Source organism: Oryctolagus cuniculus, chromosome 18 (assembly GCF_964237555.1).
Source record: "Oryctolagus cuniculus chromosome 18, mOryCun1.1, whole genome shotgun sequence".
Taxonomy (NCBI): Eukaryota; Metazoa; Chordata; class Mammalia; order Lagomorpha; family Leporidae; genus Oryctolagus; species Oryctolagus cuniculus.
In genome coordinates, this window is record NC_091449.1 from 7,939,868 (window position 1) to 7,954,359 (window position 14,492).

Genomic DNA, 14,492 nt, shown 5'->3' on the forward strand with positions numbered 1-14,492 from the left:
CCGGTGAGCGCCGTGCACAGACTTGGCTGCCTCGCCAAGCAAGGGCCGTCTCCACAGCGACACATAGCAGACACCACGTTTGTTCAAAAATAATTTATTTGCTTCTGATCACAACGCAGGAAGTTGCGAGGGCTGTGGTGTGCCCCGCGGCTGCCCCCTTCCTGGTCTGCACCTTGTACAGGGGCCCAAGCCTCTGCTCCCATTCTAACAGCTGCAGAGTATGGGCCAGCCAGACCCACTCCTGTCCAGGGTGGCGCCCCTCAGCTGGGGCCAGCCCCTAGAGCTGCGCCCTGCAGCGGCCACTACGCCCTCGCGTGCCCAGGAGGCGATGGAGGAAGGGCAGCCAGGCTGTGAGGAACAAAGTCTTTATTGTGCTCAGACCAGGAGCCCGTGGGTCTTGAGGACGTCCGTGAACTTGCTGATCTTCTTCTCCACGTTCTTCTCGGCCTGCTTCCGGAGCCTCTGCGGGGTGACGGGTGGTCAGGGCCGCTGCGGGGGCCCCCTGCCCCGGGGACGGAGGCCCACCCCCTCCCAGGCCCTCACCATGAGCTGCTTCTTCTTCCGGTAGTGGATCTTAGCCTTCTCCTTCCTCTTCTCCTCCAGCGTGGCCGTCACGGCCTGGTACTTCCAGCCCACCTCATGGGCCAGGCGCCCCAGGTAGGCAAACTGAGGGCGAGAGGCCGAGCTGTAGGGACAGCAGGTCCTGTCTCCCACGGCCACGCCCGCCCGCCCGCGCCCCTGCTGGCATCAGCTGAGCCATCGGCGTTGTCGGCAGCGCCCGCGGCCTCCGCAGACCATCGTGAGAAACGACATCATCTGCCAGCGCGCCCGCTCCCCGCCCGCCCCGCGCTCACCTTCCGCGTGGGCTTCAGCCGCACCACCTTCAGCGCCGCGGGCACCACCATCCGCTTTTTCTGTCGGGAGAGACGGGGGCTCAGGGACGCGGAGCGGGGGCCCGGGGCCCGCGGGGCGGCGCGCAGGCGTCTCAGCCGGTGCTGGTTTCACGGGGCTCAAACAATGTAGGTAGTGGACATCACGGACGCCGCGGCGGGGCCTGCGGGGCGCGGGGCCGCTCACCTTGTCGTAGGGCGGCGGGATCCCGTCGAACACCTTGAGCCGGTCGAGCGCGGCCTGGCCCCGCTTGGTCTTATGCGGCAGCATGCCTGCGGAGCACGGGGCTGGGCTCAGCGGGGCCGCGAGGGCGCCCCCTGCAGGGGGGGCTGCGGGGCCTCAGATGGTAGTGCATGTGGAGTCATCTCACGGTCGCGAGACTCGAACACGCGTGGATAAGTGCTCATCACGGGCCGGCGCCGCCCCCCGCCCCGACGGGCCCCCGCTCACCTCGCACGGTCCGCCAGAAGATGCGGCTGGGCGCGCGGAAGTGGTAGGGGCCCCGGGACGGGTTGGTGTTCATCCGCTTGCGGAGGAAGGCCAGGTACTTCACTGCGGGCGGGGGAGAGCGTGAGGCCCCGGCCGCCCCGCGTCCCGGCCCGCCCGGCCCACGCCCCGGCCGCCCCCGCGCCCCCGGCCGGCCCACGCCCCCGCGCCCCGGCCGCCCCCGGCCCCGGCCGGCCCACGCACGCTTGTTCCTGTAGAAGTTGCCGGAAATGTTGATGCCCTCGCAGCGCACCACCACCACCTTGCGGCCTGGGGGAGAGAACACGTGGCACTGGGGGCCGCGCCGCCTGCGTCCCGGGCGCGGGGCGGGAGCGGGCACGCCGGCGCCCTGCAGGTCTCAGAGCGGTGCATGGGGTTGATCTCACGGTCGCGAGACTCAAACGAAAGATGGTGACTGCTGCTCATCACGGACCTCGGGCCGCCCCGCGAGCGCTGCGGGCACGCACTTACCCAGCAGCACCTGCTTGGCCACGATGGCCGCCAGGCGGCCCAAGAGGTGGCCGCGGCCGTCCAGCACCAGGACCTGTGGACACAAAGGAGGGCTCAGAGGGACGAGGCGCCCCCACCGCACGTCCGCAGGCAGGGGCTGGCTTCCGTCTACGAGCAGCCGGCCCCATCCCCCAGGCCCACGCTGGGCGCTGCGGCGTTCGGAGCTGGGGTTCGAACCCCGCCCACTGCTCGCCCGTCCATTTGCAGAATCAAATGGGGGGACCTCATAGGATGGGGTTGAGCCGAGCTGTCCGAGGAATCGGGCGCAGGCGATGGCTGGGATGCACCGAACGTGGTCACCCCCAGCCTGACCTCCCGCCAGGAGCCTGGCCCCTGGCGCTGCTCAGCCAGTGGCCTCGGCCAAACCTCGAGGGCCCGGATGACCGCCCTCCACCCCAGAGCCTCGCTTTCAGGGTATCCACCGCCCCCCAAATCACCAACACCCGGAGGTTCCTTCCTGCGGGCCCCGAACACCAGGACCCTCCCGACCGGGAGCCGCGAGGACCCAGACTGGCGCTCCTGCGCGAGGCCCAAAAACCTCCCCCTCGGCTCAGCCTCAGCTCGCCGCCCCGCCACACGCGTCCGTGAGCCATCGCCGGGGCCACGCTCGGGCCCCATACAGCCCGGCCCCGTAACGACGCCGCCGTGACCAGCCCTCGACTCTCGCGCCAGGCCCCCTTTCCCCATTTCGTCCTATTATTGACCTTAAGTCTCACAGCACACGGGAGAGTGGGTAGCAGCTCCACCTCCGCTCCGTTCTGGATCCCCCCCCAGCCCCACGCCGCCCCGGCCCGCTAGGAGCCCGCACCTGCCCCTCCGCCATCTTCGGCAGCTGCCTGGGAAAGAAGGAAGCCTCGCTGCAGGGTTTCTTATCCCTCCGTACAGGGGCGGAGGAAGTGACGCAACACGGGCTACGTAACTGCTTTCTGTCTTTTTATTGGCTACAGTGTTACGCGCGTGCGTAGAGATGCCTCAGTGGAAGGCGGGTCGTTTTCTGGCTGTCCAATCCGGGCGTCGCTCCGGTCGTCCGCTGCTGTGAGGGGCTGGAGGTCACGTGGGGCGTGGAGGCGCCTCTGCGGGGTGGGGCGGCCCAGTGTGGCAGCCATGTTTTTGAGGGGCTCCGTCCGCCCTGTTTGTGAGGGGACGCGCCGGCGCCCTGGCTCCTCCGCCCGTCCTCCTCTGCCCAGGCCTTCAAGCGGCACGCGGTGCCCGCAGGGGGCGGCCCGCCCGCCAGGCCCGCGCTGTGGGACCCCGGCGCTCCCTGCAGGCTTAGAGCCCCGCGCTCCGTGGGCGGGCGCCCCGCGGCCCGGGGCTCAGGCGCAGCCTCCCGCGGGCGCCGGGCGCGGCCTCCGTCCCGAGGGCAGCGCGAGGGGCTCCGCCTCCGGTCCCGGCCGCGCGTCCTCGGCCCCGCGGCTCCTCAGCGTCCTGGCCTGTGGAACGGGGACGGCGTGTCCGTCTGTCTGTCCGCCGCGCGCGCCGCGGGAGGGCCGGGCCCAGGGCGCTGCGCGTGGCGGGAAGGGGGGGGGCTCGATGTGTTACTTTTCCCGAAATAAGTTGTAATTTTTAAAAATTAAGTTAGATTAAATATCCCATGGCCGGCGCTGTGGCGTAGTGGGTAAAGCTGCCACCTGAAGCGCTGGCATCCCAGGTGGGCGCCGGTTCGAATCTCGGCTGCTCCACTTCCGGTCCAGCTCTGCTGTGGTCTGGAGTTACAGACAGTGAGAGACAGAGAGAAAGGTCTTCCTTCCGTTGCTTCACCCCAAAATGGCCACCACGGCCGGCGCACAGCGCTGATCTGATGGCAGGAGCCAGGAGCCAGGTGCTTCTCCTGGTCTCCCATGGGGTGCAGGGCCCAAGCACTTGGGCCATCCTCCACTGCACTCCCGGGCCACAGCAGAGAGCTGGCCTGGAAGAGGGGCAACCGGGACAGAATCCGGCGCCCCGACCGGGACTAGAACCCGGGGTGCCAGCGCCGCAAGCAGAGGATTAGCCTAGTGAGCCGCGGCACCGGCACCCCCTTTTTTTTTTTCAATAAATCTTTTAAAAAATAAATCTGTGTCTTCTCTCTGTCAGCCTTTCAAGTAATCTTTTTTAAAAATAAAAGTGGTTGCATGTTGAAGTGACAGCTACACTGCTGTAATCACACATTATTAAAATTAACTGGTTTAGCTGAGTTGCATGTGGGCTGCGGTCAGTTCCCCAGGGGCAGCAGGGCTCTCAGGGCCCGGCTGGGCCCCCTCACTCCCGGCGGGGGGCAGGGGGGCTATTCGCAGAGCCTTTGGTGCGTTAGAGGAAACCGGGAAGCAGAGGGCAGGGCCTGGAGGGGGCCAAGTCCCAGCGCCCCGGGCAGCCGGGTGGCCCCTGGAGCCCGAGTGGCCTCTGCGCCCTGAAAGGCAGGGCAGCCATGGCAGCGCCTTGCTGAGGGGCCAGAGGCCGTTCGTGCAAAGCCCCGGCTGCCTCCCGCCCGGCCTCCCCCTGCGGAGGCCTGCGATGCCATCACACCCCGGGGCCCCCCAGCTCAGCGCCTGTCCCCCGGCCTCGCTGCTGCACCCGACACTGAGCCAGGCCCAGGGCCCCCTGTGCCCGTTACACCTCCAGGCCGGCCAGACGCCCACCCTGCCCCTCCCAATTCGCTCCCCTACTCCACCACACGTGCCAGACCCCGCCGCCCTCAGCCAGGCCTCCCAGGACCCCTAGGCAGACCCCGCCGCCCTCAGCCAGGCCTCCCAGGACCCCTAGGCAGACCCCGCCGCCCTCAGCCAGGCCTCCCAGGACCCACAAGCAACACCTCCTGGGGGCCCCTGGGGACAGGCAGGGCCTGGGCCACCCCTCGTCCGTCTGGGCCCGCGCCGGCTCACCCGCTCCCCGGGGCAGGGCGTCCCTCGCCGGCGCAGGCACCAGGCAGCGACCAGCAGCAGGAGGGCCGAGGGCAGCAGCAGCAAGACCAGCAGCAGGTGCGGCGCAGGGGCCGGCAGCACCGTAGCCCCCAGGGCCCCGGGACTCCTCAGGGGCAGGGGCGTGGAGGGTTCTGAGGAGAGAGGAGGCCGCGTGACCGAGGAGCAGGGTGGGCTCCGGAGGGGAGGAGGGGCCTGCCTGGCACTGCTGCCTTGATTTCCCCATCTGCAAAGCGGGGAGCCCGTTCATCTTCCCTCGTGAATTAAACAGGGACAGAGAGAACCTGGCAGACAGGAAAGCTTTGTCTAATTGTATGTGTTTATCGTACAGGTTTATTTGGCAGGCAGAGTTACAGAAAGAGAGGTCTTCCATCCACTGGCTCGCTCCCTAAATGGCTGCGATGGCTGGGGTTAGGCCAGGCACAAGCCAGGAGCCAGGAGCTTCTTCCGGGTCTCCCACGCGGGTGCAGGGGCACAAGGACCTGGGCCATCTTCTATGCTCTCCCAGGCCACAGCAGAGAGCTGGGTCAGAGGTGGAGCAGCCGGGACTTGAACCGGCACCCATATGGGATGCCGGACTGCAGGCCATGGCCTACCCCGCTGTGCCACAGTGCCAGCTCCAAGATGAATTTTATTTTAAAAATGTATTTGAAAGGCAGAGAGAGTGAGTCCCATGCGCTGGTTCAGTCCCTGATGGGCACAGTGGCCAGGGCCTGAGCTGAGAGCCCGGATTCAGTCCAGGTGCCCCCGGTGGGTGGCAGGGACCCAGCTCCTGAACCAGCATGGCCGCCTCCCGGGAACTGGGTGCTTAACCACTAGGCCACACGACCACCCGTGTTTTCCTTTACGATTGAACAGCTGCGTCTCAGAGCTCTGTCTTCCTCCCTCCGTGTGGGGGAGGGACATTATCTGTGCTGTGCATCGCCGGAACCTCCCAGCTGCCCGGGAGCAGGCGTGTGGCGCGGGGACACTGCGTCCCGTCGGAGAGCCCGCTCCGATCCCGGCCCCTCCGCTTCCGATCCAGCTTCTCGCGAATGTGCGTCTTGGGCCCAAGGGCTTGTGTCCCTGCCACTCACGCGGGAGGCCCGGATGGAGCCTCGATCACGCAACATCGCCCACTTCACTCTGAGCGCCGGGCCGGGTGCCCTCAGGAGCGCCGTCGTCTGGTTGCGTGGGGTTTCCTTCCTGGCTCAGGTTAGCCCCAAGTCTGCATGTTCCACGCTGGGTCCCCAGTGCCGTGGACATAGAATACGGGTTAATAAAACTTGGTTGACTGGGGCCAGCGCTGTGGTGTAGGGGGCTAAGCCTCTACCTGCAGGGCCGGCATCCCATATAGGCGCCAGTTCGAGTCCTGGCTGCTCCACTTCCAGTCCAGCTCTCTGCCGTGGCCTGGGAAAGCAGTAGAAGATGGCCCAGGTCCTTGGGCCCCTGCACCCGCATGGGAGACCTGGAAGAAGCTCCTGGCTCCTGATCAGCCCAGCTCCAGCCACTGCAGCCATTTGGCGAGTGAACCAGTGAATGGAAGCTCTTTCCGTGTGTGTGTGTGTGTGTGTGTGTGTGTGTCTATTCCTCTCTTTATGTAACTCTTTCAATAAACAAATCTTCTTAAAAAGTTTTGTTTCTCTGAAAGACTGAGTTACAGAGAGGCAGAGAGAGAGAGTGAGATTTTCCATCTGCTGGTTCACTCCCCAATTAGCTGCAGCAGCCGGAGCTGGGCTGATCCAAAGCCAGGAGCCAGGAGCTTCTTCCGGGTCTCCTACGCGGGTGCAGGGGCCCAAAGACTTGGGCCATCTTCTGCTGCTTTCCCCAGACCACAGCAGGGAGCTGGATCGGAAGTGGAGCAGCCGGGACTAGAACTGGCGCCCATGTGGGGATGCTGGCACTGCAGGCGGCGGCTTTCCCCACTGCACCACCACGCCAGCCTCCCTCCTGTCACATCTAGATGCCTTATCCCCCTCAGTGTGACGCACATGCGTGTCAGCCGTTGCTGCCCTGCACTGTCTAGGGACTGCTGACGAGGAAGGAGGTTCGTTCGGTACAGACGTGGGATTCTCTTTCTTCCTGAATATTCTCAACCCCCAGTGGGATGGATGGGGGGAACCCACGGACACCCACAGCTGCGCGCGGCGCCGGGCGGCTGGGCAGCTCCGGGACTGGAGCAAGGCCAGCTTCCAGGTTTGGGTTTCAGAGCCCAGTTCCTGCGAAGCAAGGTCCAGCGCTGGGGAGACGGCGCAGGAAGCAGTCTGGCATCCTCTGATGGCTCCCGGAAGTTCACCCCCGTGAACTCCTACAGACGGACGGCGGCCCCACGGCTGAGATGCCTGCGTCCGAGCCCTGGCTGGACCTGCATGGAGTCAGCCAGGCGGGAATCCGGGGGGACTGAGCCAGCAGCTGGGGGCCCTCTCTCTCTCTCTCTCACGCGCTCTCTCTCTCTCTCTCTCGCTATCTCTCTCCAATGACTGGCCAGCTGTAGAAGCGCAGGGGAGGAGTGGCAGGTTACGCCAACACTGGGCTGGACGCCTGCACCCCCGGAGCAGAGCACTGGTCCCCGTCCCGGCTCCTCCGCGTCCCAGTGCAGCTCCCTGTCAACGCGCCCGGGAAGGCGGCAGACGGCGGTGCAAGTGCTGGGCCCCTGCCACCCAGGCGGGAAGCCCAGAAGAAGCTCCCGGCTCCCGGCTTCAGCCTGGCCCGGCCCCCGCTGCTGCAGGCAGGTGGGGGAGTGAACCAGCAGATGGGGCATCTCCCCCCCCCCGTCTCTCCCTGTCTCTCTCTCTCCCTCCCTGTCTCTCTCCGTCTCTGTCTCTCCCTGTGTGTCTCTCTCCCTCACTCTCTGTCTCTCTCTCCCTGTCTCTTCTTGACTCTCTCGCCCTCTCCCTGTCTCTCTCTCCATCTCTGTCTCCCGTCTCTCTCTCTCCATCTCTGTCTCTCTGTCTCTCCCTCCCTGTCTGTCTCTCTGTCTCCCGTCTCTCTCTGTCTCTCCCTCCCTGTCTCTGTCTCTCTCCCCGTCTCTGTCTCTCCGACTCTCTCTCCCTGTCTCCCGTCTTTCTCTGTCTCTCTCCCTGTCTCTGTCTCTCCACCTCTGTCTCTCTCCCCGTCTCTCCCTGTCTCTCCCCATCTCTGTCTCTCTCCCCATCTCTGTCTCCCTCCCCGTCTCTCTCTCCCTGTCTCTCCCCGTCTCTGTCTCCCTCTCTGTCTCTCTCCCTGTCTCTCTCCCCGTCTCTGTCTCTCCATCTCTGTCTCTCTCCCCGTCTCTGTCTCTCCATCTCTGTCTCTCTCCCTGTCTCTGTCTCCCCGTCTCTGTCTCCCCGTCTCTGTCTCTCTCCCCGTCTCTTCCTGTCTCTCCCCATCTCTGTCTCTCTCCCCGTCTCTGTCTCTCTCCCCGTCTCTTCCTGTCTCTCCCCATCTCTGTCTCTCTCCCCGTCTCTGTCTCTCTCCCTGTCTCTCCCCGTCTCTGTCTCTCCCCGTCTCTGTCTCTCCCCGTCTCTGTCTCTCTCCCCGTCTCTCCCTGTCTCTCCCCGTCTCTGTCTCTCTCCCCGTCTCTGTCTCTCTCCCCGTCTCTCCCTGTCTCTCCCCGTCTCTGTCTCTCTCCCCGTCTCTGTCTCTCTCCCCGTCTCTCCCTGTCTATCCCCGTCTCTGTCTCTCCCCGTCTCTGTCTCCCCGTCTCTTCCTGTCTCCCCGTCTCTGTCTCCCATCTCTGTCTCTCCCCGTCTCTGTCTCCCCGTCTCTGTCTCTCCCCGTCTCTGTCTCTCCGACTCTCTCTCCCTGTCTCTGTCTCCCCGTCTCTGTCTCTCCGACTCTCTCTCCCTGTCTCTGTCTCTCCCCGTCTCTGTCTCTCCCCGTCTCTGTCTCCCCGTCTCTCTGTCTCTCCCTGTCTCTGTCTCCCCGTCTCTGTCTCTCTCCCCGTCTCTTCCTGTCTCTCCCCGTCTCTGTCTCTCCCTGTCTCTGTCTCCCCGTCTCTGTCTCTCCCCGTCTCTCTGTTGCTCTGCCTTTCGTGTAGATGACAATAAACGTGAGTCCACTTGTGGGCTTCCATCCTCTTTCGCGAGCACGACTCCTAGGACACTGAAGCCCTGGCTCGCCGTCTCCTTCTCTGAGCGGGGCCACCTCAGAGAAACAGGCAAGGAGTACGGGCAGGCCAAGGTCCAGAGAGGGCGGCGAACCTGCCCAAAGCCACAGCGGAGGGGGCAGGGCGAGCCCTCCGCCCGGGGGGGGGGGGCTGGGGGCCCTTACCCGGCTGGCACTGCAGCTCCAGGCACCGGGAGAAGTTGCGGCGGGTGATCCAGGGCTTCAGTGCCAGCAGCTGGGCGGACGCGTCCTGCAGGAGGTGGGAGATGTTGGTCCGGACGAAGCGCAAGCAGCTGGGGAGGGGCTGGGACCGGGAGGGAGACGGCGTCACCATCGTCACCATCGTCACCTTCGCATCAGCCCGGAGCCCCTCCCTGCGGGCACCGCCCAGCCACAGGCCTGGGACACACACACACACACACACACACACACACACGGCCCTCTGGGAGGCGCCTGTGCCCAGGGCCCCCAGCCAGGCCCTGACCCTCTGCCAGTGAGCCCTGGGGCCGGGGGGCCGGGGCTCCCGCGCTCTGCCCCACCTGCCGGCGCGACTCCAGCACGGCCTGGGCCAGCTTGGCTTCCAAGCCCTGGGGAGGCCCAGGGGCCCCTCCCTCCTTCCCGGGACCCCTCCCTCGTTCCGGGACCCCTCCCTCGTTCCGGGACCCCTCCCTCCTTCCCGGGACCCCTCCCTCGTTCCGGGACCCCTCCCTCGTTCCCGGGACGGGACGCAGGCTGACCTGGAAGGCGCACGAGGTGACGAAGTAGACCTCGGTGTTGACAGCCTCCAGGAGGCCCTGCATCTGGGGCCCAGCCACGGTCTTGAGCCGCTCCAGCCAGCGCTGGGCCAGCACCAGGCGCCAGAGTGCCCTGCACAGCTCTTCCTGCGAACACACCACATGCCAGGGTCTGAGGGAGGAGGCTGCGGCTGGATGCCAGGGTCTGAGGGAGGAGGGGCTGGGGCTGGACCCCAGGGCCTGAGGGAGGAGGGGCTGGGGCTGGACCCCAGGGCCTGAGGGAGGAGGGGCTGGGGCTGGATCCCTGGGTCTGAAGGAGGAGGGGCTGGAGGCCTGGGCTCCCGGGTCTGAGGGAGAAGGGGCTGGGGGCCTGGACCCCAGGGTCTGAAGGAGGAGGGGCTGGGGCTGGGCTCCCAGGTCTGAGGTAGGAGGGGTTGGGGACCTGGACTCCTGGGTCTGAGGGAGGAGGCTGGGGCTGGACCCCAGGGTCTGAGGGAGGAGGGGCTGGGGCTGGACCCCAGGGTCTGAAGGAGGAGGGGCTGGGGCTGGATCCCTGGGTCTGAGGGAGGAGGGGCTGGAGGCCTGGACCCCTGGGTCTGAGGGAGGAGGGGCTGGGGGCCTGGGCTCCCGGGTCTGAGGGAGAAGGGGCTGGGGGCCTGGACTCCTGGGTCTGAGGGAGGAGGGGCTGGGGCTGGACCCCAGGGTCTGAAGGAGGAGGGGCTGGGGCTGGGGTCCCAGGTCTGAGGTAGGAGGGGTTGGGGACCTGGACTCCTGGGTCTGAGGGAGGAGGCTGCGGCTGGATGCCAGGGTCTGAGGGAGGAGGGGCTGGGGCTGGACCCCTGGGTCTGAGGGAGGAGGGGCTGGGGCTGGACCCCTGGGTCTGAGGGAGGAGGGGCTGGGCTGGACCCCTGGGTCTGAGGGAGGAGGGCTGGGCTGGACCCCTGGGTCTGAGGGAGGAGGGCTGGGGCTGGACCCCCGGGTCTGAGGGAGGAGGGCGGGGCGGGGCTGGTCCACTGGCCTGGTCCCTGGAGGGTGGTGCGTCTGGAGTCTGAGGTTCCCACCTCCAGCCCAGGCCCCTCCCATGGCGACTCACGTCCTGCAGGTTGGAGGCCACGGTGACGGGATAGTCCTGCAGCAGGTAGTCAGACTGGCGGGGAGGGAACAAGAGCCGGCTGGACACAGCGCGACAGAACTGGGGCGACTCGGGGCGGAGGCAGAGACCCGGGGCCGGCCGGGGAGCACCCAGCCAGCCTGCAGAGGGCGGGTGCGCAGCTCACCAGCTTGCGGATGGTGACAGCGAAGTTGGAGGAGATGGGGCTGTGGGCGAAGGAGCAGTCGGGGGTCCCGCGGAGGCCGGGGCTCAGCAGTAGCAGCAGCAGCAGCAGCGACTGCGGGGGGCGTTGTCTGAGGTCTGCGTGCGCTGACCTCCTGCCCGTCCCCTCCCAGCCCCCCGGATCTCGGCGCGCGCCCCACGCGGCTGGGGCGCGCCCCTGCCCTCGCCGGTGCTGGCGCCCCGCGGCTGCGCCCTCCCGCCTGCCGCACCTGGCTGCTGCGTTCCCCTTGCCCCCACCTTGGGCCCAGGTATACGCACGGTCGGGCTCCAGGCCGGCGCCGGCACGGTCATCTCGGCCGCGGGCCCCTCATGCCTGTGGCTGGGTCTTGGAAGGGACAGAAGCGCAAGTCTGGGACAGCCACCCGCCTGCCCTTTCTTCGCCCGCCCCGTCCCCCCGCCCCGCCCCTCCCTCATCCCCTTGATGTGGCCGAGTTTCCGCCTCCTACTCCCCTAGGCTTCCTGCGTGAGCCCCAGTTTCGGTGAAAAACCCCTCATCACCCTTTCCAGGAACCCCGACGTCCGGCCCCCGGAACCCTCCCACGGCCGGGGGTCCCCTGCTCCCTCGGTCTCAGAGGTGGGCCAGCCCCTCGGGGACTTCGAGTTCCCCCACGCACCAGGCTTGCCCCGGCTTGGGTGTGGGAGGGTCAAGCTGGGTGACAGCCAAAGACCGAAAGCGAAAGGAAATTTTGGGGGGGAAGATGGTGAGCCAGGGTGGAAATAGGGCAGGGGCGGAGCGCGCCCCCTGGTGGTGACATCTGGAGCCCGCGCCCGGCACGGAGAGCGGACCCCGGGAGGTGTCTCTATCTAATCCTAGCTGTAGCTAAGGCACGCAGCAGGTCACCCTGCACAGTTCACCTTCGCCTTGACGGCTCTCCATTTTCCAGCCCCAGCAGCTGGGACCAAGGCAGCCACCCTCTCCACCCCAGGGCCTCTGGACACACGCCCACATGGCTCACCCCTCCTCTCGCTGGGGTCTTTGCCCCAACACCCATGGCAAAGCCTTCCTGACACCCCCTTTGCAAGTGGTGGCCCCTCCCGGCACTGCTGCTCACACCTACTCTGAGCTTATCACCTTCTTACACACCGCCACCGGGGTTGCGTGTCTTTATCTTTTTGTCGGTTGCTGCCGTGGGCACACATCCATCTTGATGCTGCTAAGCTCGTGGTGGCAGGTGTTCAATGAGCGTGCAAAAGCGTGCTGACCTTTCTGATTATGGTGTAATAGAGATAATGTTGTTCTTGGACCACACCTGAGCTGATAGGAGGGCAGGGACCGGCCGTGCCGAAAAGACGGGCGTGAGGAGGGAGGGCTGGGGTTTTGAGCCAGCTTCACCGTGGACGCTCGGGGGGAGCTCCTCTGTCGGTTAGTCTCTAGGAAAGTGTGCTGCTTCCCACCCCGCGGGGACAAGGGCAGGGGGACAGTGGGCCCTCCGCATTTGCACATCCAACCGGCTGGGTCTGAAAATATTCAAGGGGCGGCGCTGTGGTGCAGCAGGTTAAGGCACCGCCTGCAACACCAGTATCCCACACGGGCGCTGGTTCAAGCCCCAGCTGCTCCCCTTCCAAACCAGCTCCCTGCTAACGCACCCAGGACGGCAGTGGAAGTACTCAGGCCCCCTGCTACCCACGCTGGGGACCCGGATGGAGCTCCAGGCTCCTGGCTTTCGAGCCTGGCCCAGCTCTGGCTGTGGCAGTCACTTGGCAAGTGAACCAGTGGCTGGAAGACCCCTCTCTCTCTAACTCTGCCTTTCAAATAAACGACTCTTTAAGTAAAAAAAAAAAATTAATATTATTTGTGTCCTGCACGTGCGTGGACTTCTGTTCTCGTCCTTCTTCCCTCAACAGTACAGGGGGACAACCACTGGCACGTCTTTGCGGGGTATTGGATGTCACAAATCAGAGACAGGGAGAGGGCGTGCACCGGGTCCGGGCAAACCCTCCGACCTTTCTGTACAAGGGACCCGAGCTCCCGCGGACTGCGGCATTCACGGAAAGTCCTGGAGCTGATCCGACATGGGTGGATGACTGTGTCCGCAGCCCTCCCAGACCCTGCCCCCCCGGCCCCGGTCTGTAACCTTCAAGACGAAGCCGTGGCTGTGGACACAGGCCCCGGGAGCCCCAAAGTCCGTGCCCAGTCGGTCAGCAGTGCAGGTGGCCCCCCACGCCTTGCTGGCATCTGAACTGCGGGCAGGCTTGTTGCACCTGCTCTGTGCCCTGACCCCGGGCCCCAAATAAACCTTTGAACAACAGAAACACCATTCTGGGGCCCAGAAGTTCAAAGTCAAGGAGTCACGTCAGAAGGGCCATGACAGCGCCGGCATCCGTTATGGGTGGGCACCAGTTCAAGTCCCGGCTGCTCCACCTCTGGTCCGGCTCCTGCAAATGTGCCCGGGAACGCAGTGGAAGATGGCCCAAGTGCTTGGGCCCTGCACCCGCGTGGGAGACCCGGAAGAAGCTCCTGGGTCCTGGCTTCGGATCGGCTCAGCTCCGGCCGTTGAGGCCATTTGGGGAGTGACCCAGCGGATGGAAGACCTCTCCATCCATCTGTAGCACCACATCTCGAATAGATGAATCAATTCTCCCTTTAAGGGCCTTGCCCCCTCTCAGGCATTCCTTGGCTCGTGCCCCAGGGCCCAGCCACCATTCCTTTCTGCCCTCTCCACCTCCCTCGTGGCTCAGCGTGGGTTACTGTCCTGGCCACGACCCCCGGTCACTTTGTGATTGTCCTCTTGTTTTCTGTCACTCTGTGTGGGCAGAAAAGGCCCCAAGGCCATCCCCGTTCTAATGCCCGGAACCTGTAACAATGTGGCCTCGCATGGGGGGAGGGACGGGGTCAAGGGGATAAGATCAAGGGTCCGGAGTCGGGAGATGACCACATGTCCCCCGGGGGGCTGGCACTGCAAGGGCCTTTGGGAGTGGCAGAGGGGGCAGCAGAACCAGAGAGGCCACTGTTGGCTGTGAGCAGGCCCTGAGCCAAGGGGTGCCCGTGGCCCACAGAAGCCTGGAGCTCGCCGAGGCCCAGGGCAGGGACGCCGCCCGGCCTACGCCTTCACCGTGGTCTCCTGACCCGGCAGAGGTCTGCTGAGGGGGAGACCAAGAGCCCGAGGTCCCCCACCCGCTGGCTCACTGCCAGATGGGGCGCCGGGGCGGAAGCCAGCAGCCTGGCGCTCCACCCGGGGCCCAAGCGTGGAGCTGGACCGGAGGCTGGGCGGCCGGGCCTTGGATATGGACCGTGGGCGTTGCAAGCCCAGGCTGGACCCATGGTGCCACAAGGCTGACCCCTGTTCTCTTTAAACTGCTTGGCTTGTGGTAATTTGGCACAGAGCAGGAAACTCCTCCCCAATTCCCGCAACCTCAGCTCCCAGAGACCAGCTCCGTCCGGTCCTCCAAACGCCCAGCCCAAAGCACCCAACCACCAGCTGTTGACTGACGGCCAGGAGCATGGCCTGTACTGGAAGATCCCGCCCCTGGCCAGGGATTGGGCCAGAAGCGGTCACCTGACACGGGCTGGCCAATCGGATTTGGCCTCCAGGGGACCGGACGGACAAGGCCGGAGCCGGCGTGAGGGTGGAGGCGAAG

The 14,492-nt window shown here is 65.8% G+C and overlaps 2 protein-coding genes and 4 non-coding genes across 17 annotated transcripts; all 6 read right to left on the reverse strand.

The window, feature by feature from the left end:
* Nucleotides 1-349: 349 nt before the first annotated feature.
* RPL13A (ribosomal protein L13a) lies at nucleotides 350-3,149 on the reverse strand. 2 transcript variants are annotated; one of them, XM_051840694.2, is made up of 8 exons: nucleotides 2,696-3,149; nucleotides 1,849-1,921; nucleotides 1,582-1,647; nucleotides 1,342-1,443; nucleotides 1,078-1,163; nucleotides 855-914; nucleotides 544-666; nucleotides 350-462 (listed from the first exon to the last, which is right to left on the reverse strand). In XM_051840694.2, the coding sequence occupies exons 1-8, from the start codon at nucleotides 2,708-2,710 to the stop codon at nucleotides 376-378; spliced, it is 612 nt and encodes a 203-aa protein (XP_051696654.1). In that variant the 5' UTR covers nucleotides 2,711-3,149; the 3' UTR covers nucleotides 350-375. The 2 variants fall into 2 exon arrangements, with proteins under 2 accessions (XP_051696654.1, XP_051696655.1); XM_051840695.2 differs by having other exon boundaries at nucleotides 2,592-2,736.
* On the reverse strand, nucleotides 739-821 carry LOC127489366 (small nucleolar RNA SNORD35). The gene has a single exon (XR_007917316.1). It is a non-coding gene; the product is annotated as a small nucleolar RNA SNORD35 (small nucleolar RNA).
* LOC127489365 (small nucleolar RNA SNORD34) lies at nucleotides 979-1,045 on the reverse strand. The gene has a single exon (XR_007917315.1). It is a non-coding gene; the product is annotated as a small nucleolar RNA SNORD34 (small nucleolar RNA).
* On the reverse strand, nucleotides 1,225-1,308 carry LOC127489363 (small nucleolar RNA Z195/SNORD33/SNORD32 family). Its single transcript, XR_007917312.1, has one exon. It is a non-coding gene; the product is annotated as a small nucleolar RNA Z195/SNORD33/SNORD32 family (small nucleolar RNA).
* LOC127489364 (small nucleolar RNA Z195/SNORD33/SNORD32 family) lies at nucleotides 1,730-1,813 on the reverse strand. The gene has a single exon (XR_007917314.1). It is a non-coding gene; the product is annotated as a small nucleolar RNA Z195/SNORD33/SNORD32 family (small nucleolar RNA).
* Nucleotides 2,808-14,152, reverse strand: FLT3LG (fms related receptor tyrosine kinase 3 ligand). Of its 11 annotated transcripts, none has more exons than XM_051840686.2 (8): nucleotides 11,528-14,152; nucleotides 11,172-11,238; nucleotides 10,858-10,968; nucleotides 10,599-10,727; nucleotides 9,584-9,727; nucleotides 9,012-9,150; nucleotides 4,746-4,915; nucleotides 2,808-3,317 (listed from the first exon to the last, which is right to left on the reverse strand). In XM_051840686.2, the coding sequence occupies exons 2-8, from the start codon at nucleotides 11,202-11,204 to the stop codon at nucleotides 3,201-3,203; spliced, it is 843 nt and encodes a 280-aa protein (XP_051696646.1). In that variant the 5' UTR covers nucleotides 11,205-11,238; nucleotides 11,528-14,152; the 3' UTR covers nucleotides 2,808-3,200. The 11 variants fall into 11 exon arrangements, with proteins under 11 accessions (XP_051696646.1, XP_051696644.1, XP_051696647.1 ...); XM_051840684.2 differs by having other exon boundaries at nucleotides 11,151-11,238; XM_051840687.1 differs by having other exon boundaries at nucleotides 11,412-11,532.
* Nucleotides 14,153-14,492: the final 340 nt, after the last annotated feature.

Excerpts from the sequence above, each read along its gene's own strand:
- RPL13A (XM_051840694.2), bottom strand. Across the intron at positions 1,648-1,848 it reads GGCCAAGCAGGTGCTGCTGG|GCCGCAAGGTGGTGGTGGTG; the intron begins GTAAGTGCGTGC and ends TCTCTCCCCCAG. Across the intron at positions 1,444-1,581 it reads CAACTTCTACAGGAACAAGC|TGAAGTACCTGGCCTTCCTC; the intron begins GTGCGTGGGCCG and ends CCCCGCCCGCAG.
- FLT3LG (XM_051840684.2), bottom strand. The coding sequence starts at position 11,204 with ATGACCGTGCCGGCGCCGGCCTGGAGCCCGACCGTGCGTATACCTGGG. Across the intron at positions 10,969-11,150 it reads TGCGTATACCTGGGCCCAAG|TCGCTGCTGCTGCTGCTGCT; the intron begins GTGGGGGCAAGG and ends CGCCCCCCGCAG. Across the intron at positions 4,916-9,011 it reads GGAGCTGCAGTGCCAGCCGG|AACCCTCCACGCCCCTGCCC; the intron begins GTAAGGGCCCCC and ends CTCTCTCCTCAG.